This window comes from Natator depressus, chromosome 8 (assembly GCF_965152275.1).
Source record: "Natator depressus isolate rNatDep1 chromosome 8, rNatDep2.hap1, whole genome shotgun sequence".
Lineage (NCBI taxonomy): Eukaryota > Metazoa > Chordata > Testudines > Cheloniidae > Natator > Natator depressus.
Window position 1 is genome coordinate 19,758,083 of NC_134241.1, and position 22,867 is coordinate 19,780,949.

Genomic DNA, 22,867 nt, shown 5'->3' on the forward strand with positions numbered 1-22,867 from the left:
TCAGTCCCCTTTCTGTGCTTCTCCTCTGTGCTGAGGCTGCCAACTAATCTCTACTGCTGTAATGTGGATGCTTGTCCACGAACAACTGTATTGAGAAAACCAATTTGCTTCGTATAGGCCACAGAAGATCCAACAAATGGTAACAACCTTTGGTCCAACCTGCTCAGATTGATAGTGGTGACCAGGAGATGAAGGGCCCCATTTATAATTAGCATGCCCCTGAGCCATCCAGTCCCCCCCAGCCAATTCTAGCATGATTAAAGAGGGGCAAGACCAGAGCAGAACACTAAATCCAGTGTGCATGAACTGTGAGGAAATTCACATTCAGATCTGATTGTGAATTCAAAAGTCATGACTCATTTCCTCTCTGATTTTATGTACCCTAAGAGAATAATTTACAACAAATAATATATCAACTAACTGAGCCCCTTTTCCTGTTCATAGAATATCCCCTGTCCAAGGAATTAGGACCTCTATGAATTTATTTGCTGTAAATAATTAGACAGTGACTTGTTTTGCAAACTTTTTTAACTCTGTGGACTGAGCAAACAGTTCTCAATGACTATCTGATATTCAAACTCTGTTGGTTAGCTGTGACTGGTCAAACAAGTCACATGATTTTCTTTCTGTTGCCCAACTGGATGAGGTGCAAAAGCATGCCTCTCAAATACTTGCACATCCAAATTTCAGAATCAGTATCAGTGGACGCTCGTGCATGCACCATTGAAATTTGCCATGCGGGAACATTTATGCCAGAAAAACTTAATCACTTGAATGTCTGTGGGAAGCAAACCCAAAATTCAGCTGCATTGCATCCATTCCAGAATATGAGGGATTATTTAGGGACATTTGTTTGTGGCATTCACAGAGATCTAATCCTGACCATTACAATATAAAACAGTGTCTGATGGAAGCAGATGGAAGTTCACATTTTCCAAAACACTGACCACTTTTCAACACATTCTTGTAAATGCTCTCTTAGACTCTGACCATGAAGTCAATTGAATTGTCAAAGACAATAGAATCTATCTGGCTGGAATCTCTTACCTTATAAACAAATCCATCTGGGCAACTGTGATCATAAGTAAAGGCTTTGTATACCACAAGAAAGACTATGCAGGCAAGGAACGCAAGAGCCAGACTTATGAGAATAGTGACCTACAAAAGAAGGATAATATTACTCTACATATGTTAAAATGGCATATGAACAATCTCACAATTAAATGACATATATTAACAACCGTTCTAATGGACTGCAGTCTTCACTCCTCTGTGCTGTACTTAACTAAGCATAGTAATTGAATGAGTGCTACATCCAATATCCTGGAATTTTGTCATGCTTTCCCCCCTGACCCAAGACCTTTGATGTTGCATTTTCTACGTTTAATCCCTTACACATTCGCTAGGAGATTTAGTGCTCTAAAAGGCTTTGTGTTCTCACACTCTGATCTTGGCGTTCAATAGAAAGTATCTGCATACAGGCCCGCTGGTGTCAATCAGAGGTCACAAACTGGGGGAATATTCATTGTCTAACCAGCTGTAGCCAAGGTTGCCTCCTGGCCCTGGTAAGATCCTATTTTTTCCATTTACCAAGGGCAGGTGAGTGGGTAACAAGAATAAAGTCTCTGTGACACACTTTACTTCTATGCCTTCTAAGTTACATTCAGCCTGATGTTACATGGTTAAATTTGGGCTAGATTTCAATGTGAGAGGGAAAGGGGTGTCTTCCCCTACCATACATAGCTGCAGAATGGTGACCCAGCCCTTTGCTTTAAGAGCCAGGCAAAGGACCAGTTAACACGTTAGGTACACTGATGATCACAGGGAGTGTGCTCAGGCAGATTGAGGGTCTGGTGGTGATGATCAGGCCAGTGCTTCTCTTCCCCTTTTGTGGCTGCTGGCTCCTGGCTAGGTAACTGAGGACAGCACACACAATGCTCCTCTTTGGACCCAACTCAGTGTTCTGTTCCCCCATGCCTGAGTGTGCTACCCCACCTGAGCCATTCTGCCTGACTGGTGCAGTTCCATTTTCTCCAAACTACTCAGGTTCTCTTGAAATGGAGTTACCAGCTTCATTCATTCAGAGGACCTGATCCTGCTGTCTTAAATCAGGCAAATCTCTGAGACCTGGACTGGGCCCTGAAATGCCCAATCCCTGATCTTCTGACGAATCTGATGTGAGTTTCAAGTTTGTAATGGAACCCCTAATGAAACGTCTCGTGGTTTCAGGTTTCACTGTGAACATCCAGCTCAGCAATAGCACTAATCCCCCAAAGGTTTTGCTTATCCTAGCAGGTTATCAGCAGGTGGGCAGCAGAAAGCAAAACAAGACTGCAGCACTGCAATCTGCCTTGGTGGTGCCGATACTATGACTACCCAGTTCTGTCAAGGCTGTTGCCTCATAGTGACTGGATTGGCATTACAAAAGAATCAGCCCTGGGGTTCATATGTAGCCCCCTGCACTACTATGGAGCAGAGAGTTCACATTCTTGCTCTGTGGGATGACAGGGGTGAGGAGTGCAATGAAGTTAACGCTTAAAACCCCTGGGAGGCAGAGCATTTATGGCCTCTCCCCCCACCTGCATGGCTGGCTGGAAAGGGCAGGAGCAGCTTCTGGATTAGAGCCTAATGCTTTTCCAAGGTTGCAGGGTGGCTGCCTGCACTGGTGAGGGATTGTAAGGCTCTTGCTGGAGGAACAGATTTTGTGACGCAAGTGTGGGACCCTATGGTAACGAAATTGCAGAAACAAAGGGTTACGGCAGTAATTCGCTTTGTTCTGCCCTCCTGCTTACTACTATGGCAAAGGGAGACCCAGAGACATATTCAGATCTATCTATTTCAATTATGCAAGTTTTATATCTTATTATAATTTGGATTTTAGGGCCCCCATTAATTATGCACACCCATAGTATCTATTCCTAGAAGCTGCTCCCTTAACCTAGTCACAGCAGCCTGGTGATGTTAAGAAAAGAAAAAATACAGAACTATTTGCCATGGCAAAGTAGACAGAATTGTCAGGAAAGGTAGCTAGACTATGCAATAAAGCACAGACTTGTGCAATTCAGAATCTATTGTAGCACCATCCGGTTCAATTAAAAAAAATAGCTGACTATTGGACCACACTGTATTTTGCTTTAATTCTCTTGTAGCTCTAAGGGTCAATATGATAGGAATCCATACCTGGGCTCAGACAGGCTGTTGGAATTGCTTGCAAATCAGGAACAGATCTTATGGCCTAGTAAATACTCCAGAAAGATGTGCCACATGGTGAGGTATATTCTCAAGCACACAGCATCTGGACCATTACTAATACTAAATGCTGCTACAGTAAACCTGGCAATGCCACCTACAATGACAAGACATACAAAGCTACATTGTCAGTAGATGTTGTAAGAATGTTAAATGGAAAGAGTACAGCTAATGTCACGTGTCCCCCGCTGACTCTAACTCCAGAAGGTCCACTCCAAATCAAAGAGGAGAGAGGGGAGGGAAAGAATACCCTCATCTGCAGTGATTAATTAGCCCTTTGTTAGAGAGTTTTAGAAAGAAATGTAGAGAGATAATGAGGCCGGGTGAGATGGAGGCTAGAGTGACTGTTTGGTGACTCAAACACAAGGATTGCAGTGAATTCTGCAACCTTCTCTGGTATCATAATCTAGTTAAGCCATAGCCCCCTCCAGAATGAACCTTTCAAACTAACCTTCCCCTTGAAGTCCAATGTGCTGAGAAGACGGTCAGGTAAGCACAAGGTGTCGGCAGGGGCGAGATTCAGATACTTATTGCCAGCCCTAATCAAATATCACTCATAGGAAATTCAGTACTGCGCTGGGGGTGGTTGGTAGAAACGCAGCACATTCACATGAAAAATACTACCCATAGCTATGAAGATGTTGGCTCTTTTTTCTCTATGATGAATTGGAGAATTTCAATGGGTTCTTATTTGATATTTATATTCTGGTAGCCCAGAGGTTCTCAGCCTGGAGGAAACAGCCACCCTGCCCTTTTCATATTGCTAAACAGGAGGGGGTCTGGGCTACATCCCAGGTAGAAGAAAGTGGGTGGAAAAGGAAGACATAGCACAGAAAAGGTTGACATCAAAATAGCCAATCAGGATCAGGGCCCCATTGTGTTAGGTGCTGTGCAAACACAGAGGCAGGCATCGTCTCTGCCCGGAGTTTACGGTCTAATCTGTTTAACTGGCTTTTTCAATTGCCTGTCAGATTCTGCAGGTCCAATGTAAAAGTACTACTTTGAAATAAAAACACATCCAAATAAATACTCAGGAGATGTGTATCCTGAGAAAAACACTCATCCACTAAAGCTCTCCATTTCACCACGTTCCACTCACCTCACCACTCCAGCAAGAGGCTTGGGAAAACATCACTCTTACAGCATGTCCTGAAAAATCACCAAATCCCAGCTCTGGCAAGCCACGGCAGAAAAACAGCTCCTCAGACAAGACACTACCACCAGCCCCATCTCATTTCATACAGAAAATTATTAGATCGTACACTTCTGACGATCACAATTGCCAGTGTATTGAGGGTGGGTAGTTTGATAATGATGGTGACTGAGCTCCCTTGGACGTTGGTGAGATAGCACTAAGGCAAGACTTATACGCTGCTATGCTAATATGAGTGTTTGGAGGGCAGCCCTTGATGCTGGTTAGAAGTCCTGAGAATGAAGTGTTGAACTATATGGTGCTGTTGCTCTGCCCTATTTACAGTGTATAGCACAGGACTCTTGCCAGGCCTGTTACTCTAGGTTGATTGGAGGGGACTGATGGGGAATCAGGATAAGTGTAAGAGCAAAGAAGGACACAAAGTTACACTGAAAATGTGCATCAATACACCAAATAAACCATACTTGTCAAAATACAACCTGCTGTTTCTACATAGCAAGAGGTTACTCATCCTCTGACCTATTTTTCAAGTCCCACAACCTTCCCCCATCAGGGATGTAATATCATTCACTGGACTTTCACTACATCAAAGCTCATTCAGTTTCTGCCTCCCATGTCTACAGCACAATACCCTTCTTTTACAGGGCAGACCAACCAGGCTCTCTCGAGCCCAGTCCTAGTATTTGGGCTAATTTGCCACTTGAGAAGAGAATGGGAATGGGGGGATAGTCCCAAAACTGTGAGATCATCATCTCCCAAGTCTAGAGACTAACACTGGAAACTGGCCATGAGGATGGCAGAGGCAAAGTCCCTCTCTAACCTTTTCCCACTGAGCCAGCTATGGTGGTGAAGTTACTTGTTTTTCTTAAGGATGAAAGACCAATCTCCGTATCTGAGCTCTTTGGGGCCATAGGAATGTCCCTTACGCTGCAAAATCCCATGTTAATGTACATGCTATATGAGCAATCATTAATAATCTGACATTACCAGTCCCTCTCCTCTCTGCCAGCTGAGCCGCTCATGACAATAGACTCTCCTTAGACATGTTCTACTGTAGCAGAAAAATGCTAACACCCAATTCATAACCTCCTAGAACCAGGCAGTTGTACTAGCCTTTCTCTCCCTCCCTTGTGTAAATGAGACCACTTTCCTCTCTGCTGCAGTTTCATGCACTTGCAAAATTACAGCATGACACAATATTATACATGATGACACATAATGTAAAATTGATCTGGGATGAATGTCACATAAGGTGTTAAAACCTAGGGGAAAAAGAGAAGAAAAATCCCCCCACAGATATTTTGCCAAGCCTGAGCTAAGATCCAGCTCCCTAGTTATTCCAGAAAATACAGTTTCATTAACATTCAAATACCAAAGAATCACATCGCCGCAATAACTAATAAACCTTCACATTTAAAAAGAAAATGAATACCATGAACCTCAGCAGTCGCAAAGCAATATAAACATGCACTTAGGGGAAATAAAATGTACTGAGCTGAAAAACCTACAAGCACCGCAGGCATGAATCTGTCATGTGTGGCAGCAGGATTGGGCTAACGGGAGAAGGTTTTGACCAGCGGTGTAACAAGCTACACTATTATGGTCACCGCTTTTACAAAATTATGATAAATCTTGTGCAAAGTACGCCCTGTGAGGTCTCATTGGAAAAGTCATAATCTAGTGACCATTGCTGTCCTGTTGAAATGTATCATCAGTGCAGATGAAGTTATGAGATTTTGCTACATGTTTGTTATTTAAACGCTGTGAGGCTGGGAAACAACCACAGACTAGCCCCTCAGAAAGGACAAAAAAAACTGTAAACACAAAGGCCTTACATGCCAAACCTCATGTAGTACAAAGATGCAAACAAAAATTTGCTATTCATAATGAAGGATAGTCAGCAAGTCACGTACACCATGGGGGCTGCCTAATCCCATGACACAGCATGGATTTTTCCAGCACCTGGAGAAAAGTATAAATGAGGGACAGTGACATCATCATGGGGCCTCTCTCTCCTCCCACTCCTCGACACCTGGAAGCAAGATCATTTGGAAGACACAGAAAAGTCTCGAATTGCGGGGGGTAGGGGGGAGTGATGATCCTAACTAGAAGGCTTTCTAATTCGTACGAACTGTGAACTGAAAACTGCCTGCAATGTCCAGTAGGGTGAGAAAAACTGTTTGATTCAAATCTTGTTTAGCCTGATAAAGTTTAGGATTTAGAATGTGTGTTTACTTTTTATTTCTTATGTAACCAACTCTAACCTTTATGCATCCCACTTATAATCATTTAAATCTATATCTTTCGCTAGTTAATAAACTTATTTTGATGTTTAATCTCAACCAGTGAGTTTGTCTAAAGTGCTTGCGGGGTCTGCTCAGATTACAGAGGCTGGCACATGTCTGCTACCCTTTGATGGAGTGGCGAACTAATTAATGAGCTTGCATTGATCAAGAAGGTCTTGAGCCGTGTAAGATGTACATTTTTGGGATGCAAGGCTGGGGGAATTTCCGGGGGTCTCCCTGTATTCAGTTCATGTGTGGCTTGGGAGAGTATTCGTGTAACTTTGGGTATGCCTTCACATGCTAATGGCTGTGTGAGAACAAAGCCTGAAGAGGCTCCTTGTCACTAGTAGAGCAGTGTGAGAGGTACCCGGAGTCAGAGAATTAAGAGGGGACAGTAATTCCACGGACGAGGTTGTACCCCAGGGCATGTCACACACCCCACATGTGTATTGCCAAAAATCTGTTGGAAAAGGGGTCCTTGGCAGGAGATCACTCTACTGGAATAGAAGTAGGAGAAAACACATGCACACGTGTGCACGCACACAGACACACACAAACACATAGAATTCCCCTGAAAACTAAGGGCCTGATACAAAGCTACTGAAATCAATGAAAGGATTCCCAGCAACTTCAATAAGCTTTGGATCAATGTCTACATTCACTTTCTCCCTCCTCCCTTCCCAAATACAAAATAAATGCTTCATTTCCCCAAGATCCTGTGTAAAAGCTAAAGTATCCCAACCCTCCAAAGACAAACAAGCTGTTTTAGATTTTCATTGGGTTTACTATACTGAGATGATGTCTAATTGTGGTGGTGTTTCTGGTAACCTGGCTCTCATACCATGAGTCTGAGCACCCTTTGTACTGTGTCTGGTCTCCACGGCTGGCTGCCCATGATTTTTCACCAAAAATTCCCTTTGTCCCTCTTTAGTCACAGTGAAAAGCCTTATTTAAAAGCAAAACCCAGAATACTACTGGATTTAAACAGCAGGGCATTCTGTTAATAACCAGTTACATTTCAAGATTTCTTACATTTTTATTCCTTGCCTTTTCCTCAGTGGTTTCTTCCATCTTTTGGCCTGATTTTCAGAGGTGCTAAGCTCCTGCAGCCACAGCTGAGGTCAATGGAAGTTGAGTGTGCTCAGCATCTCTGAAAATCAGGCTACTTATCCTTTGCTTTTGAAAGGGGGAGGGAGTTTGAGAGTCATACTGGCATCTTATATAGGCCCTGATTCTGCAATGGTCTCTTGAGGATTGGCCCCTGGGCTGGTGCAGAACCCCAGTGAAGGCAATGGGGCTCCAGCTGGGCACAGCTGTTCACCTGCATGGAGTTCATTGCATGATCAGGGTCTTAGAGACTTAGGAAATTTGCGCTCACTGGAAATACCAAGTACGGGCCAAATCCTGCTTGCCTTACTCCAGTGAGTAACTTCATGAAAGTTGGTAGGATTACTAGCATGTAGAGCTGGGTAGCTATTCACAATGAAGAATTTGTTCAGCTAATTTAGTTTTCTCACCATATGGATTTCCCTCAAATGCATGAGCCGTTTGAATTGATCCAACAAATATTTGTTGAATGTTGTTTTTACTCTATGGATTGGACACAGACTGTTCACTACTACCATGTCACATCCAAGCCGTATTGGAGTTACAGATCTTTCACGTAAGTCATGTAACACTGATGGTGTTCCCAAATGGATGACTGTAACTCTTACTGAGACAAAGTGAGGGAGGTAATATCTGTTACTGGACCAACTTCTGTTGGTGAGAGAGACAAGCTTCCGAGCTTACACAGAGCGCCTCTTGTGACCTGAAGAGCTCTATGTAAGCTCGAAAGCTTGTCTCTCTTACCAACAGAAGTTGATCCAGTAACAGATATTACCTCCCTCACTTTGTCTCTCTAATATCCTGGAACAAACACAGCTACAACACCACTGCATGCAACTCTTATAGTCAGGTATCTAGTGTCAGTGCTCCTGCTTCCACATTTAAATTTTGCTTTCATTTACTACACATTAATCTGAGTTTCAAATGCACTTTCTGCGAGTATTTTTTTCAATCAGCATGAGTAGAGATACAAAATAACTAATGGTACAGAGAAATTAAGCATTCGTATTTAACCTTTGTCATAATAAAATATAAGGGGTTGTCCAGTGAAATGAAAAGGATACATTTTTTAAAGAACTAAAGGAAATTCTTTTTACCCAACATGTACATACTTATAGAACTCACACCACAAGGCATCACTGGTGTACGCTCAATAAGATTTCAAAAGGATTAGACATTGATATGGATAATATCCACAATGGCATAAACTAGGAACAAGAAAATATAATGGGTAAAACAACATGTTTTAGGGCATAAACCAGTAATTAACCATATTTAGGTTGTTATATAATTGTCCATTATGGCGCTTCTTCCACCTTCCTCGGAAGCATCTGGCACTGGACACCAAAAGAGGATTCTGGTTTAAATGGACACTGGTTTGGTCTGTGTGGCAAATCCTATGCTCCTTTAGTAAAACATGATCACATGGCTTAAATGTGGTTGAAGCAAATTCACTGTTAAATTTGAACAAAAATGTGCAGAAAAACATATTCACTTATCTCCACTCGTGTGAGGAAGGTATGGCCTTTAGTAACACCTGTTCTGCCATTTGATAGACCTACCAAGAGAGCTTTTTTCTAAACCTTGCAAACAGATATCCTACTCCCTACACCTTTCCAAATGTTCAGAATCTTGTGTTTACGAAAGCCCAGAAATTAGTCGGATTAGGAAGGAGCAATGGCCAATAACATAAGTTGCCACCTATAGAATTAATCATCCTTTGAAGCATCACAGATAAATGAGTTAACACCAGCATAGTGCATAGAGCTTCATGTTGCTATGCAGCAGACCAGAATTCAGTTCCTGGGGAAAGATCAACATTCCTCCATGGAAGAGTGGATAAGTGGGAAGGAAATTCTGCAAGTTTTTCCTGGTACTGGCAGCCGTGGTGGGAATAATTTGGGAACAGTGGGGCTTGGAGGCCACACACCTCTTGCAATCCCTTACAGAATAGTTCCTAGTATTACTAGTCTGTACCCTGCTCTGAATCTCTCTCTTCACATCCAGTTTGCCAGGGAATGAGGCCACCACAGAAGCAGAGTGTTCAACTCTTCAAGACACTGAGTATATGACATTACTCAGCACTGGCCAATTAATGTGACATTTCACATGAAATCCCAGCAGTGAAAAGCTAATTTTTATTAGAGTCTCCCTTTGTGCAAGAACAAAGAATCTATATAGGGGAACTTTCAGTACTTAGATCTCCAGGATTTCTGTCAAGATCATTTTAGCAGAAGGGGCATAATGCCAATAAAAAACAAGTCTCTTCCCATATGAGAGTTTTGGACAAATTAATGCCATTCCATCTGGAAACCTATGAAGTCAATTGACAACCTTGTTCGCTGCACAAACACACACAAAAAAATTTTAATCAATTGTTACCAATCCCCAGAGCTTCTATAGTCAGTAGGAAGTTTTTGGCTATGAAGGCATCTCTCTATAAACTCAGGATGATTTCATTAGAAGGATTTACAGTCAACACTGAAAACTTTAAGAGAGTAATTTTTTCCCTTCATCCCATAATTTCTCCAAGCCAATAGTTAGATTTTAATACAACATCTAGTCCAACCACGTAGAAAACCACCTACTCCACGGCCAGCATCATGTTCTTTGTCACATGATCGGAGCTGATCTGTAAGCAAAAACTGATCTGGCTGCATTTATCAGGATTTTTTAAAAGCTGCATTTTACTCTTGCTTTATATGAAGTCTCTGTGAAGGAAAGGAAGAAAGGATCAACTAAAAAGATCAATAAGAAGGGGCACAATTGATTCTTCCTATTTGCTTGGGTGCTGTTTAGGAATATACAGTTCGGTATACAGAATCAGACCTCTGATCCAGCTGATCTGGTTCCAGCTCGTTCAAATAAGGGAAAATCCCCAATAATGAATCTAACCAATTTTCAGTGCTGGGGGGAAAATAGCCTTCTTGATCCCTATGGCAGTCAACTTATGTCATGAAACATAAGATTTGATTATCTTTACCTTCTCTTTGGTTTCTGTGAGCAGAGAGGACACGGGGCTATGCAAGAGGATGAGAAAATGTGCCATGCTTATTCCATTATTCTTCCATATCCCTTGAGATCCTGTGGAAGCCCCTCAGCAAATGCTCCACAGAAATCAGGTTCCATAGGTCGTATGAGGTGGGGCCAACAAAAGAGGAGGAGACCATGTTCATGACATTATCCCATAAAATAGCAAGTATATCTACTTGGAGCAGCATCAACCATCTCTGTACCAATTTTCCATCTCAGTCAAGTCCTCTGTGACTTCTTTCCTGGCTCCACCACTCTGCTTTCCTCTAATGCTGCCATACCTCTCTTTATTTTGTAATTTAAGAAAGAAGCACCCATCTCCTGAGATATGTGTTCCCACCAATAACTGCCCATGCCCTGTGCCTTGTAATACTGTGAGCACAGCATGGGTTTTGGAACATGATTCCAAGCAATTTGTCAAATAATTAAATTATGTACACAATAACTAGCTGGCTCAATTACATTAGCTAGTCTCCATCACGTAATATAATTTCTAGTGCCTGTTTAGGCACTAATAGCCTTAGATCTCTTTAGATGTGCATGGTGCCAGCTGCGGTCTGTTTGACATATTTCTGTGCCAAGTCAAAAGCCCTGAACTGAAAATACGTTGCTCAGTTTACAAGACCCTGTTTTTTATGGAACTTCTAAAATTCCATTTTCTATGGAGAGGCTTGAAATGTTGAATGCTAATTAATTTCCACTTTAATTATAAGGTTTTGCATTGAGTGCCTTAGAACTTTCCTCCTCTGTTACCCAAAAGAAATAGCTTACTGCAGGTACATCAGACAGGAAATAACTGATTTTTTTTCCTTCCAACAAAAATGAGTCCACTATTGTCTTTCTGACATCTTATCAACTCAGCAATGGCACCAAGATGCTGCAAATCCCACTGATGTGCAGAAGCTTATCAGTCACTGTTAGACGGTTTCAGTCTTGGCCTTCCATATGGCTGAAGCACACAGTAACATATCCTATGCCATGTGTCAAGTGCCAAAGCTGATTTGCTAAGGTACATGGTGACATTTGCAGAGGACAGGATGATTTCAATGCAAGCTACACAAGTGCAGCCAAGGTCAGATTTATGGTTCTTAATGATCAAACAGTGAAGTTCTCCTCCTAAATTTAACTCTGTTTTCCAGTCTCAGATGCTGATTGTTCAGGAATGCCACCTGTAATGACTTTATTTTCTAATCCAAATTCCCAATTAACACATGGCATACAGGTTTTATAAATGGACCTTCAGAAAAAGGTGCTGAGCAAGAGTGGAAGTGACTTCGTTCTAAATCACTAATATGAGTAGGTTATTCAATTAATGGACTATTGTATAAGGACACTTCCTTCCATTGCTGACCTTTCATTAGTGGCATCTTATAACATCTGATCATGTTGTGCAATGTCTCATCCATGACATTTCATTCCCTTTACTGCACATGGGACTTGACTTTAGAAGCCTCAGCTCACCAAAGGCACTTTTAAATGCAATAGTGGGGGCAACAGAGAATGTGATGAGTCACCAACAAAATGTCTCTCTCCCAACCCTTTGACTGACAGAACTCAATCTCTCACTGGAAGCTCTCAAGAATTTAATCTTCTCTCCGGTTTACCTGTTTATATTGTGTTGGATTATGCATGGTGAAGCTGTCAGCAGCATTCATTACTGTAGACATGGAGGTCATACTCCTACTCATATACCCTCATTCATTGGGGACCCAAAGCTACCTGGGATCTGCTAACATGAAAAAGGGCTGCAGTATCAGGTCTATAAAACAGAATCACCATTTTCAATTTCAAACCCACTCGGAAAGGAGCTCCTCCCAGTTAGAACTTGAGGAATAGTAACAGAACAACATTAATTTGATCAGGTGAAAGAGTTTGATGAATACATAACCTGCTGGTTAGTGTGTTTTTCAGGTCTCCCTCTGTTCCCAATCCACAGAGGATCTTAGTCTGTTACAGCCCCATCAAGGGAGTCTTGCCTTTTTAGATCAAACTGTAGCAGCTCATGCATTTAATTCTTGTGGCCCTTAGTTCAATCCCCAGTCAGCCAAGATGGAGGCTATCACTTACAGAGGAAGAATGGGCTAGTGCTTAGGGCACTAGCCTAGGACTCCGCCACAGATGGCCTGTGAGATCTTGGGTAAGTTACTTAGCCTCTCTGTGCTTCTGCTTCCCATCTGTAAAATGGGATAACAGTACTTCCTCAGTACACAGGGGTATTGGAGGTGCTCAGACACTAGTGAAGGAGACCATATACGTACCTAAAATAGACGGATGTGCACAGCTAAACAGCACCTAGATGGTGTTTGGGCTTTGAGATAACCCTATTGGATGCTAATTTTGTTCTCCCCATAAAACACCATGATCCACTTCATAGAGCCTGGAGAAGAACAAACATTAAACCTTTCAAAGGGAACACAGAGGACCTGGGGAAATATAGACCAGTCAGTCTAACTTTGATATCTGGAAAGATACTGAAACAAGCTATTAAACAATCAGTGTGTAAGCACCTAGAGGACATAGGGTCATAAGTAAAAAGGAACATGGATTTGTCAAGAACAAATCATGCCAAACCAACCTAATTTCCTTCTTTGACAGGGATATTAACCTACTGGATGGGGGGAAGCAGTAAATGTGATATATCTTGATTTTAGTAAGGCTTTTAACATAGTCCCACGTGACATTTTCATAAGCAAACTAAGGAAATGTGGTCTAGATGAAATTAGTATAAGGCGGGTGTAAAACTGGGTGAAAGATCATATTTAAAGAGAAATTTTATCAATGGCTCACTGTCAAACTGGGAGGATGTATCCAATGGAGTTCCACAGGTGTCTGTCCTGACACTGGTACTATTCAATATTTTCATTAATGACTTGGATAATGGAATGGAGAATATGCTGACAACAGTCTTCAAATATGTTAAGGGCTGTTATAAAGAGGATGGTGATCAGTTATTCTCCTTGTCCACTGAAGGTAGGACAAGAAGTAATCATCTTAATTTGCAGAAAGGGGATTTAGGTTAGATATTAGGAAAAACTTTCTAACTATAAGGGTATTTAAGCACTGGAATAGGCTTCCAAAGGAGGTTGTGGGATCCCTGTTGTGGTAGGTTTTTAAGAACAGGTTGGACAAACACCTGTCAGGGATGGTCTAGGTTTACAAGATCTTGCCTCAGTGCAGGGGACCTCTCCAGGTCCCTTTCAGCCCAGTGTGTTTATGATTTGATATTAGTAGGCAGTGTCCAGATTTTCTAAGATGCTGAGCACCTGCAACTCCCACTGGCCTAACGAGATTTTTGGGAGCTCCTTAATGCTGAAGATCAGGCCATAACCTGCAAATCTGTTGGTGATACTCAGCAAAACTAAACTAAATAGCTAAGTGGGAAAGCCATACAGAAGCATTCACTGGATTAAAAGACATGGGGACTGGGTTGACCCTGTGCCGCATGGAGGTGTGCAGGGTAGGAAGATAACACAAGGAGCCTCCTCACAGCAACTTGGCACACCCTGCACAAAGGGACAATCACAGTTCTGGAGCTGGCCAACACTGCTGGGAGCAGACATTTAATGACAAGCCTTGCTTAGAAGAGTGCAGAGTTCTCTTGTGCCCAGGGAGATGCCGGCGCTCTATGGACCTTTCAATGCTGGGGAAGTTTTCTGACTGGTTTTTAAAATCGTTAGAGACAATAAAGCAGATTCTCTCCTGAGATTTTAATCCTTTGTGCAACTCAGACATGCCAAGGGGCTGGATTCTGTCCACAAATTGCCAGCAGAGAAGGCCCTACTCAGAGAGGAACTCCCTACTGACACAAATGAGCCATATTCAAGCCTGGTGCCTCTGCCCCCTTACAGGAGCAGGAGCACAATACAAGTGGTAGAGAGTCCGGTCGGGGAGCAGCAGAGATCCACTCCACCACCAATGGTAAATCGCAGAGCTGGGCGCTAGCACCTGCTCCCTGATGCTGCCTCCTTCTGTCCTGCACGGAGCGAATCTCTGGCACAGGACAGAATCTGCCCCACTCTTTAGACTCAGTTTAAGGTGCTCTGATCAGGTATCCTTAACTAGCTAAAAGCAGGTTTACACTAAGGCTATAACCAGTTTTTAAAAATTCCCCTAGTTTCAGTGAACCCTCTGAGGTATGATCCTTGCTCGACTATGCCCCTGGGAACAATGCACCTAGCACTACCCCTTATTTGGGGCAGTGTCTAACTGCTTCAAATTAGTTTAATCTGACTGCTCCACTGCTTCATGCACAATTTTTCTAGGTTGAGAAACTGCGACCTCACACAACTTACCTGCTGAAGCCATGTGTGGACGGTGCAATTACCTAAGCAGGGTTTGCAGCCTCAGTATTGCTTCACTGGGCTGAACCACAAAGTCATATTCTTCTAAGCTTCTTTTCCTGTTTATTTGTGCTCCCATCACTTTTTACATTTCCATTTTGCATGCAGCTCTGACATTTAGCACATCCTCCCTAGCAACAGAGGCCTTGATTTAAAGATTTAAATATCCTTGGAACAATCAAGCTGTTACATTAAAATGCATAAGATGACTTCCCCCACCCCAAGCCAGTGGATTTTTCACTTGAAATGAAACCAAAGGCCACTCTTGCATATTTTAAAGTACCTTTGTCTGGGGCGCCCTGATGGTTTAAAAAAATCAATTGATAGTTTTTCTCTTTGAGAAGGCTGAGGTACTAAAATGCATTGCCATATCTGTATGTGTCGTAGTGGGTCAGGAAATAAAACTAACAGAGCACCAGCATTCATGGTCCAGTATACCCATTTCTCTCACAAAACTATGCTTATTATATGGACACCTCACACTAGTACAGAGTGTAGAGACATTCCTGCATTTGCTACAAATTGGCTGGGCCACAAATGCGCCCCCTGGGCAATAGGAGAATTTAAAGTTCTTTTCTTTTATATGAGAAATTGAGTAAGTTATTACTGTATTAAAATACGAATAAAAGAAGTACTTGTGGCAAGTTAGAGACTAAGGTGCCACAAGTACTCATGTCCTTTTTGCGGATACAGACTAACACGGCTGCTGCTCTGAAACTTAAAATACAAATGTTACTTTAAAAAGTATCAGCTGGTGTCTTCAAAGGAGCTTCACCAATTTACACCTACTGAGCATCTGGTCCAACATGTTTAATATGCCTGCAAGTGTTAACAGGAGGGAGCTCAGTTCTATTCAGTGCTCAGTCAGCAGCCTGTGCTGCTTTATGATAAGTAGAATGAAACTGTACAGAACAAATAGGGTGAAGTGTTTCCCTCGTCCAGTTTTGAGCATTCTGAGGTTTGGATACCGCACTTGAAACGCACTTTGCGAGAGTTAACAAACTTTGCCTTGGCTTCAGGTCAACAGACATCTCTGCCCCTTCCATTACGTTAGTTCTCGCTTGCTATAATAATGGAAAAAGAAAAATAAGCCAGCCTCAAATATATTTTATTCCACCCTAACTGCTGACAAGAAAATTACCCTACAAATAGGGGCCATAACCAGGGGAAGACACCAGAAAGAAATATGACATTTGGTTGTTAAAGATAAAGAGACCCCGTCTAATGAAATTATTCAAACTAAACTGAAGCTGCTGTTATGTTGTACAATTTGTGTCCTGTGTGGGCTCCCATCCAGTCTCAGCAACCCTCGCCTTTAACATAAACCCATTCAGGAATTGTACTGTATTTGTGACACTGTAGTGAAGGGTCAATTGAGATTTCCATTGTATCTGCAGAGAATACAGATTCAGGGAACCAAATCAGCAAACACTTACTCATGCAAATAGCACTTACTCATGTGAGTAGTCCCACTGATCTCAATGGTTGTCAATTTACATACATGTTGTCTGAACAGAAACGGCAGAAAATTCCACTAACAAACAAAGAAAAACCCTTCAGCTAAATCTGCTCAGCTGATTAATTTGTTCATGTTTACTGAAAGCAAGAAATACATCTGAGGTATTTAAGTATTACTTTGGTACAACAGAATTTATGTGTAGAATATGGGCATGAAAATGAGGTATACTCCTGTGTTTGTTTGGGTTTTTACTTTTGATACAAGCACCTATGTTTCTTTTGTCTGTAAGGTGGCCCCCAATTCTTTCTATCTAAGAATCCAGTCAAATCAAAATATGTTTATTTTGTGTATTTTAGTCTCAGAACCTTTATGGGGGTGTTCCTGACTTGGCTTTTTTGTAACAGGAACCTAGGTGTTAGCTGGAAGTGTTCATATGGAACTCAGACTTTTCCATATGCAGAAAAATGGAAAGTTGCCCGACTGATAGTACTATATAAGGCTAAAATATCTGAGCATATGAAAAGTGGTGCTATTTACTTTTTAGTGAGTGAGTCACAAACACCCATTCAACTCATCTTCAAAGCTTAGAATTGTTACTGTCACAACTGGCTAAATCATTCTGTCTCTGTGCATGGTGTGAGAATGACTGTGACTGGGGCGACCAGGTGTCCGGTTTTCGACCGGAACACGCAGCTGAAAAGGGACCCTGGCGGCTGCAGTCAGCACTACCGACCGGGCTGATATAAGTCCAGTCGGTAGTGCTGCAGGGCTAAGGCAGGCTAGTCCCTACCTGTCCTGGCACCGCGCTACGCCCCGGAAGCAGCCAGCAGGTCCGGCTCCTAGGCTGGGGGGGGGCGGGGGGGGCCACAGGGTTCCACACATTGCCCCTGCCCTGAGCTAGAGGGGCAGTGCCTGCGGCCGAGAGTAGCACGCGGAGCCTCCTGCCCCCCCTCCACCCGCCTAGGCACCTGACCTGCTGCTGGCTGCTTCCAAGGCACAGCGCAGTGTCAGGGCAAGGCCAGGCAGGCAGCCTGCCTTAGCCCCGCTGCACCGCTGACCAGGAGCTGCCCGAGTAAGTCTGCACCCCAACCCCGAGCCCCAACCCTGAGCTCCCCCCAAAACCCAGAGCCCGCTCCTGCACCCCAAACCTCTAAGGATGGGGGAGAGCGAGCCACTGAGGGAGGGCGAATGTAGTAAGCGGGGGCGGGGCCTCAGGGAAGGGGCGGGACTAGGATGTCCAGTTTTGTGTGATTAGAAAATTGGCAGCCCTAACTGGGACACATATGCCACTCTTCTTCTGTCCCCCTCACAGCCCGGGGGAAAGGAGGGGAAGAATAATGGCTGGTCTCAGGCAAAAAGGAGATCAGCAACATTTCTTATTTTCTTGTATATGTGCTTTGAGTTGCACAGTTCCAGAGCTGCACAGGAGCTAGTTTGCACTAGCTTAAAGTGGATCAGAGGCCAGTAAACCGTAAGCGATGGCATCAGCCACCTCAATAAGGAGGCACTGTAACCCATCACACTGGAGCGGAAGAGAATTCCTCCTGGCCATCCTAGAAGAAAGCCTAAGGCTGGAGCCCAGGGGGAAAGGCCACCCAGTCACCTTCTGAAGAAGATTCACGTTTGTTGGGAGCCACCTCATCACAAACAATATGCCAGAGACAGCGAACAGGCAATCATCCAATTCCCCTAAAACAACACCATGTCAGATAGAGTAGAAGGGAAACAGAGCCTGTTGGGGAAGGAGGTTTATCTGCAAAGACAGGGAGCTAAGTTTGGTAGTAGATGAGTACTCCCAAAGAACATGGATAAGCAGCGAAACCTTCTAACTTTTCAAGTTTTTCACCTCAGATTATCAGAGAAACATCCTGAAGCTGAATAACACCCAGGACATTCTACACAGTCTGAGCAACCAAGAAAGCACATCACCACTACCTAAGCTGGATGTACCCAGAGTAACAACAAATTTTCAGTTCAGCTTGCATTTCACTCCTATCACGCTCACTCCGGCTGTTCCCTTGTCTCCATGTTACCTATTCACCTCCACTTGTAACTCTTCATTTTGCCCCTTGCTTTCCTGGAACATAAAGAACATTAGAGCACCATGTGCAGTGTGCAGCCCGGAAATAATAACCCAGTTGCATTAACAATTATCACTAAAGTAAGAAAAATCTCTGTTTATTAGAGTACATTCCCTCCCCGAAGCACCACTCGCATTAGTGAATGTAATATGATCTTTCAGCAGCATCCTGCATCTCAAAGATATCGGATATGTGATGTGGCAGTTGCTATGGTAACATTGTTTATTATTATTATTATTATTATTATTAAAAAGAAGTAGGGAAATCTGCACAGCTCCTGCACACAAGCTTTTCCCCCATGAGTAACTGCTGCCCTGTGGCAACTTAACAATTAAAGGATCCTTTTATTTAAAAATACAGATCTACAGTGAATGGGTACAAGGACACACACCAGCCCATTTTCTTTTAAGTGATACATCTGTCTGCAGGTTAGTGAATGGAATATCAGCACAGAGCAGAGTCCTACAGGCAAACGTGGAAAAGCAGTGCCTTACATGGAAGAGTGGGAGACCAGCACCCCGTGGGCAAGCATGGGAGAACAGCAACTTATGGAGAAGCACAGCACATTCATTCCCATCCTCTGGAGAAGCACATGGAGAACATGGCAGGTCAACATCTTACTGGGAGTGTTGCAGAAGAGCACCCAGAGGTAGGGGAGGTAGAAGAATAACACACTTGGGGGGAAGGGTAATGTGGGAGAGCCACACCTATGAGGGAGAATGGCAGAGCAGAATTTCACAGGGGAGAACAACAGAGCACCATGCTTGGTATCCCAGATGCCATGGCGAGGTGCCCTTTTGAAAACGCGTGGATGGATGTGTAGCTGATCTATCCATGTTGCAATGCAAGATGCAATACGTTACAAATCAACATACAAATCAAGGTGCAGTAATTTGGACGACATGCCTCTGGCAGCCAAAAAATTCACATAGCAAATTCTTTACATCACGTAGTTTAAGAAACTCTTGGTGGCATCTCAGCAGATTTCAACTACAGATATATACAAATAAAGATTCTGGCCCCAAATGTGCCTCTACTAAAGTCAATGGCAAAACTCCCCCATTCACTCCAATAGGAGAATGAGCCAAACACTCTTTCATTCCTTAAGAAATGCAGTGCCTGCAGGATGAGCGTGCTTGCAGTTCAGTATCTATCTGAGTAACCTCTTGGACATGGAGGGGCCAAATGTTCTGCTGGTGTATGTAGATGAAACTCCTTTGATGTCAATGGAGCTGCACATATTTATACTAGCAGAATGTTTGGCCCTGCCCCTTCACCAATCCACAATATAAAGCCATTCTTAATTCTGAGCCAGAGGCATTAAATATATGCACACTTCTGATTAGCAAGAGATTATCACATTGTCTGCCTTGCAGGGTTTGGCTTGAGGCACCCAGGCTCTCTCCTTTGGAGGGAAAAGCTTTTATTGCAATTTACTTTTTACTGAATAAACATGACTCTGAAATAGGCTCTGTGGTTTCATTTCGCTTCTTTGACTTTGGGTCAGAGGAAGCTCATTGCTTTGGTATGTGCATTCAGGTAACAGGCATATTTAAATGGGTTCCATTGCACTTTGGGAACCTGCTGAAAAGTGAGTTGAATCATTAATCCCACTGCATATTAGAAATACCTTCCTCCAAGCAATCTCTGGACCTTTTTTGATTTGGAGTGATAAGAAATGCATTGTGATTGCATTCTCAAAAGGAAAGGATTACACAGCCAGTGACTCTGAAAATGGATCTCATTGCCTTATAGCAAAGGGTGAAGTTTCCAATCTTGTTTAGTGAAGCAACGATCAATACGTGCAACTGATTTTCCAGCTAGATAAATTGCTCACAAGAAAACAACACATGAAATATCTTAATTTCTCCCCTATCCATCCACTCTCAGTCTTTTTCTGTTAGATACAAGAGTGTGGTTTTATTACTTCAATGTCCGGAGACCAATGAATTTAGCTTTCTCAAGAGGAGGATCCATAAAAAGCAAAGAAATGTGGAAGTCTTGCAATAGATGGCATCTACAGTCCATCACCGCAACTGATGCACTAAACCACTCAGCTATGAAGGCCAGTGCTCCACAGCTTTTACAGAGTTTAGTGATTACTGAAGTCACACTGGTCACACAGTGAAATTACTTGCTTGTAATAAGGGAGAGAGGAGATGGGGTACAAACAGTAACTGGATCAGAGGCTTCTATATTAACTGGAAGGTAGAAAATGTAGAAAGGCAAAGGTAACCCTTGGAGACAATGCCCTTCCAAATAGTCAAAAACCTTCAAAGAATAATGTGCCCTGAAATCAGAAAAGCATTTGACATGTCCTGAGTTTGACAGAAAGATGCTAACATGGCCACTTCAGAATTTCTGTACAATATTAGCACATCACCAGCTTGTTCTCAAAAGCTATCATCTGAAATGTCATAGCCTATAGAAGAGGTGAGCCTCACCTGATATACCTAGGCTTGGATCCATTCTGACTCTCCAGAAAGGAATACACTGTCTTGGCAGGGCCTTAAGGCACCTCTATGATCATACATTTAACTACCAGATCTTATCTACTGCACCATGGCTTTGTTACCCAACAAAAGGGATAGTAATAAGCACAATCCTGACAGCATGGCAAATAATTGCTATGTATTTCAAAGTAATCACTATAACCTCACCCCACCCCTTGTTGATGGACCTGTCGGATCTCGTGGAGGGCTGGGAATACCTCAATATCACAGAGTGAGAGGAAAACAGCCTAAACAAGTTCAAAAACTTCCTAGAGAGGCATTCTGGAAATGTATATCAGCCCAGAAGGGATAAGACACATAAACCACTGCCAACTGGCTTAGAAACATTTTGTCATTTCTTCTCTGGAGGGGCAAGGGATAAAATAAGGAAAGAAATTCCTTTTGTGTATAGACGGCTCTAGCTTAATGCTATTTTAACATCATTTTCTTGTAACCTGTCTACACATAACTATTTAAACATTTGTCAAACTATGGATGAGATGACTCATCTAGCTGAAGAATAAGCCTAATTGGTCAAAGTTCCAGGACACACTGTACTGAGCTATAAAGAAACACAATCTCATATATTAGAAGTGACAAGTTGCAGAAACTATCAAAAATTCCAGGAAGAGGTAAGACTGAAATAAGAATCATCACCCGGGGACAGTTGCTGCTGTCAGACTTTATGATAATTAAAGAGATCAGATCTGTACTGTTCTAGATGGATGAAAGATACACATATATAAGCTTCGATTCTGACTTTGGCAGGCTCATGTTGGAAGGTTGTCTAATAATTTATTATCATCTTCAATAAAAGATATCCAGTAAGGGAAAATAAACAGCATCTGAGGATTCGACTCCTCATGTACATAAGGTCCTGAAACTTCCCCAGAGAAGGGGAAAAGTTCTCTGTGATGTAACCACATGGCTTGGAGAAAATGAAACCCTTCGGAAAACCTCCTCCTTTCCCTGTGAACTTTCCTGTACCAAAGTGACCAAAGGCGGAGAGGAATTTAACACAGAGAAAGGAGTTGACACACTCAATCAGTGTTTCTCAAATGCGACCACTGTGGCCGCATGTGGCCACCAGGGCCTTTCCTTGCGGCCACAGTCATCTGGGCTGTGATAGGGCAGGTGCAAAGCAGTGGCCCCTCTCCCAGGGCCACCAGCAGCGGTTGGGCCCTGCCCCCTCCATAGAGAAAAACTCTGCAGGTGAAGGCAGCTGGTGAATTCCCCACTTTCCCAGGGTAGGGGAGGCTGGCTTTGGCCACGGGGCTTCAGGCTCTGTCCATGCGGTGGCAGGCTCAGGTTCCAGGCTCATCACCCCCGCCATCATCCTTGGGCCCTGCTGCCTCCCTGCCCACCTCCCCATTCAGGACTTAAATTTGTCCCGGGGCTTGATGGGGCTGCGTAAGTCTGGTATGAAAAGTGATATGAACAAACATACAAATATCACTTTTCACAGCCGAAGACTTACCAGCCAGCAAGTCTTAGAAGAAGAAAAAAGCACAACCAAAAAAGCAAAAGAAACAGCAACAAAAAGACAAGAACATGCAAAGCGCCTTAATTGTGTTTCTATTCTGATTAGGTCCAGTAGAGAATAGAGACAACTGTAAGTTACTTTTATTACTGCGTCTGAAAAAACCCTACAGAAATAAATTACAGTAA

At 43.0% G+C, this 22,867-nt stretch overlaps 1 protein-coding gene across 1 annotated transcript in view; it reads right to left on the reverse strand.

Moving 5' to 3' along the window:
* NSG2 (neuronal vesicle trafficking associated 2) overlaps positions 1–22,867 on the reverse strand; it is a 40,797-nt gene that overhangs the window by 1,368 nt on the left and 16,562 nt on the right. The window contains exon 4 of the mRNA XM_074960551.1: positions 1,048–1,158. Coding sequence (XP_074816652.1) covers positions 1,048–1,158 — 111 coding nt within the window. The remainder of the gene's footprint in view (positions 1–1,047; positions 1,159–22,867) is intronic.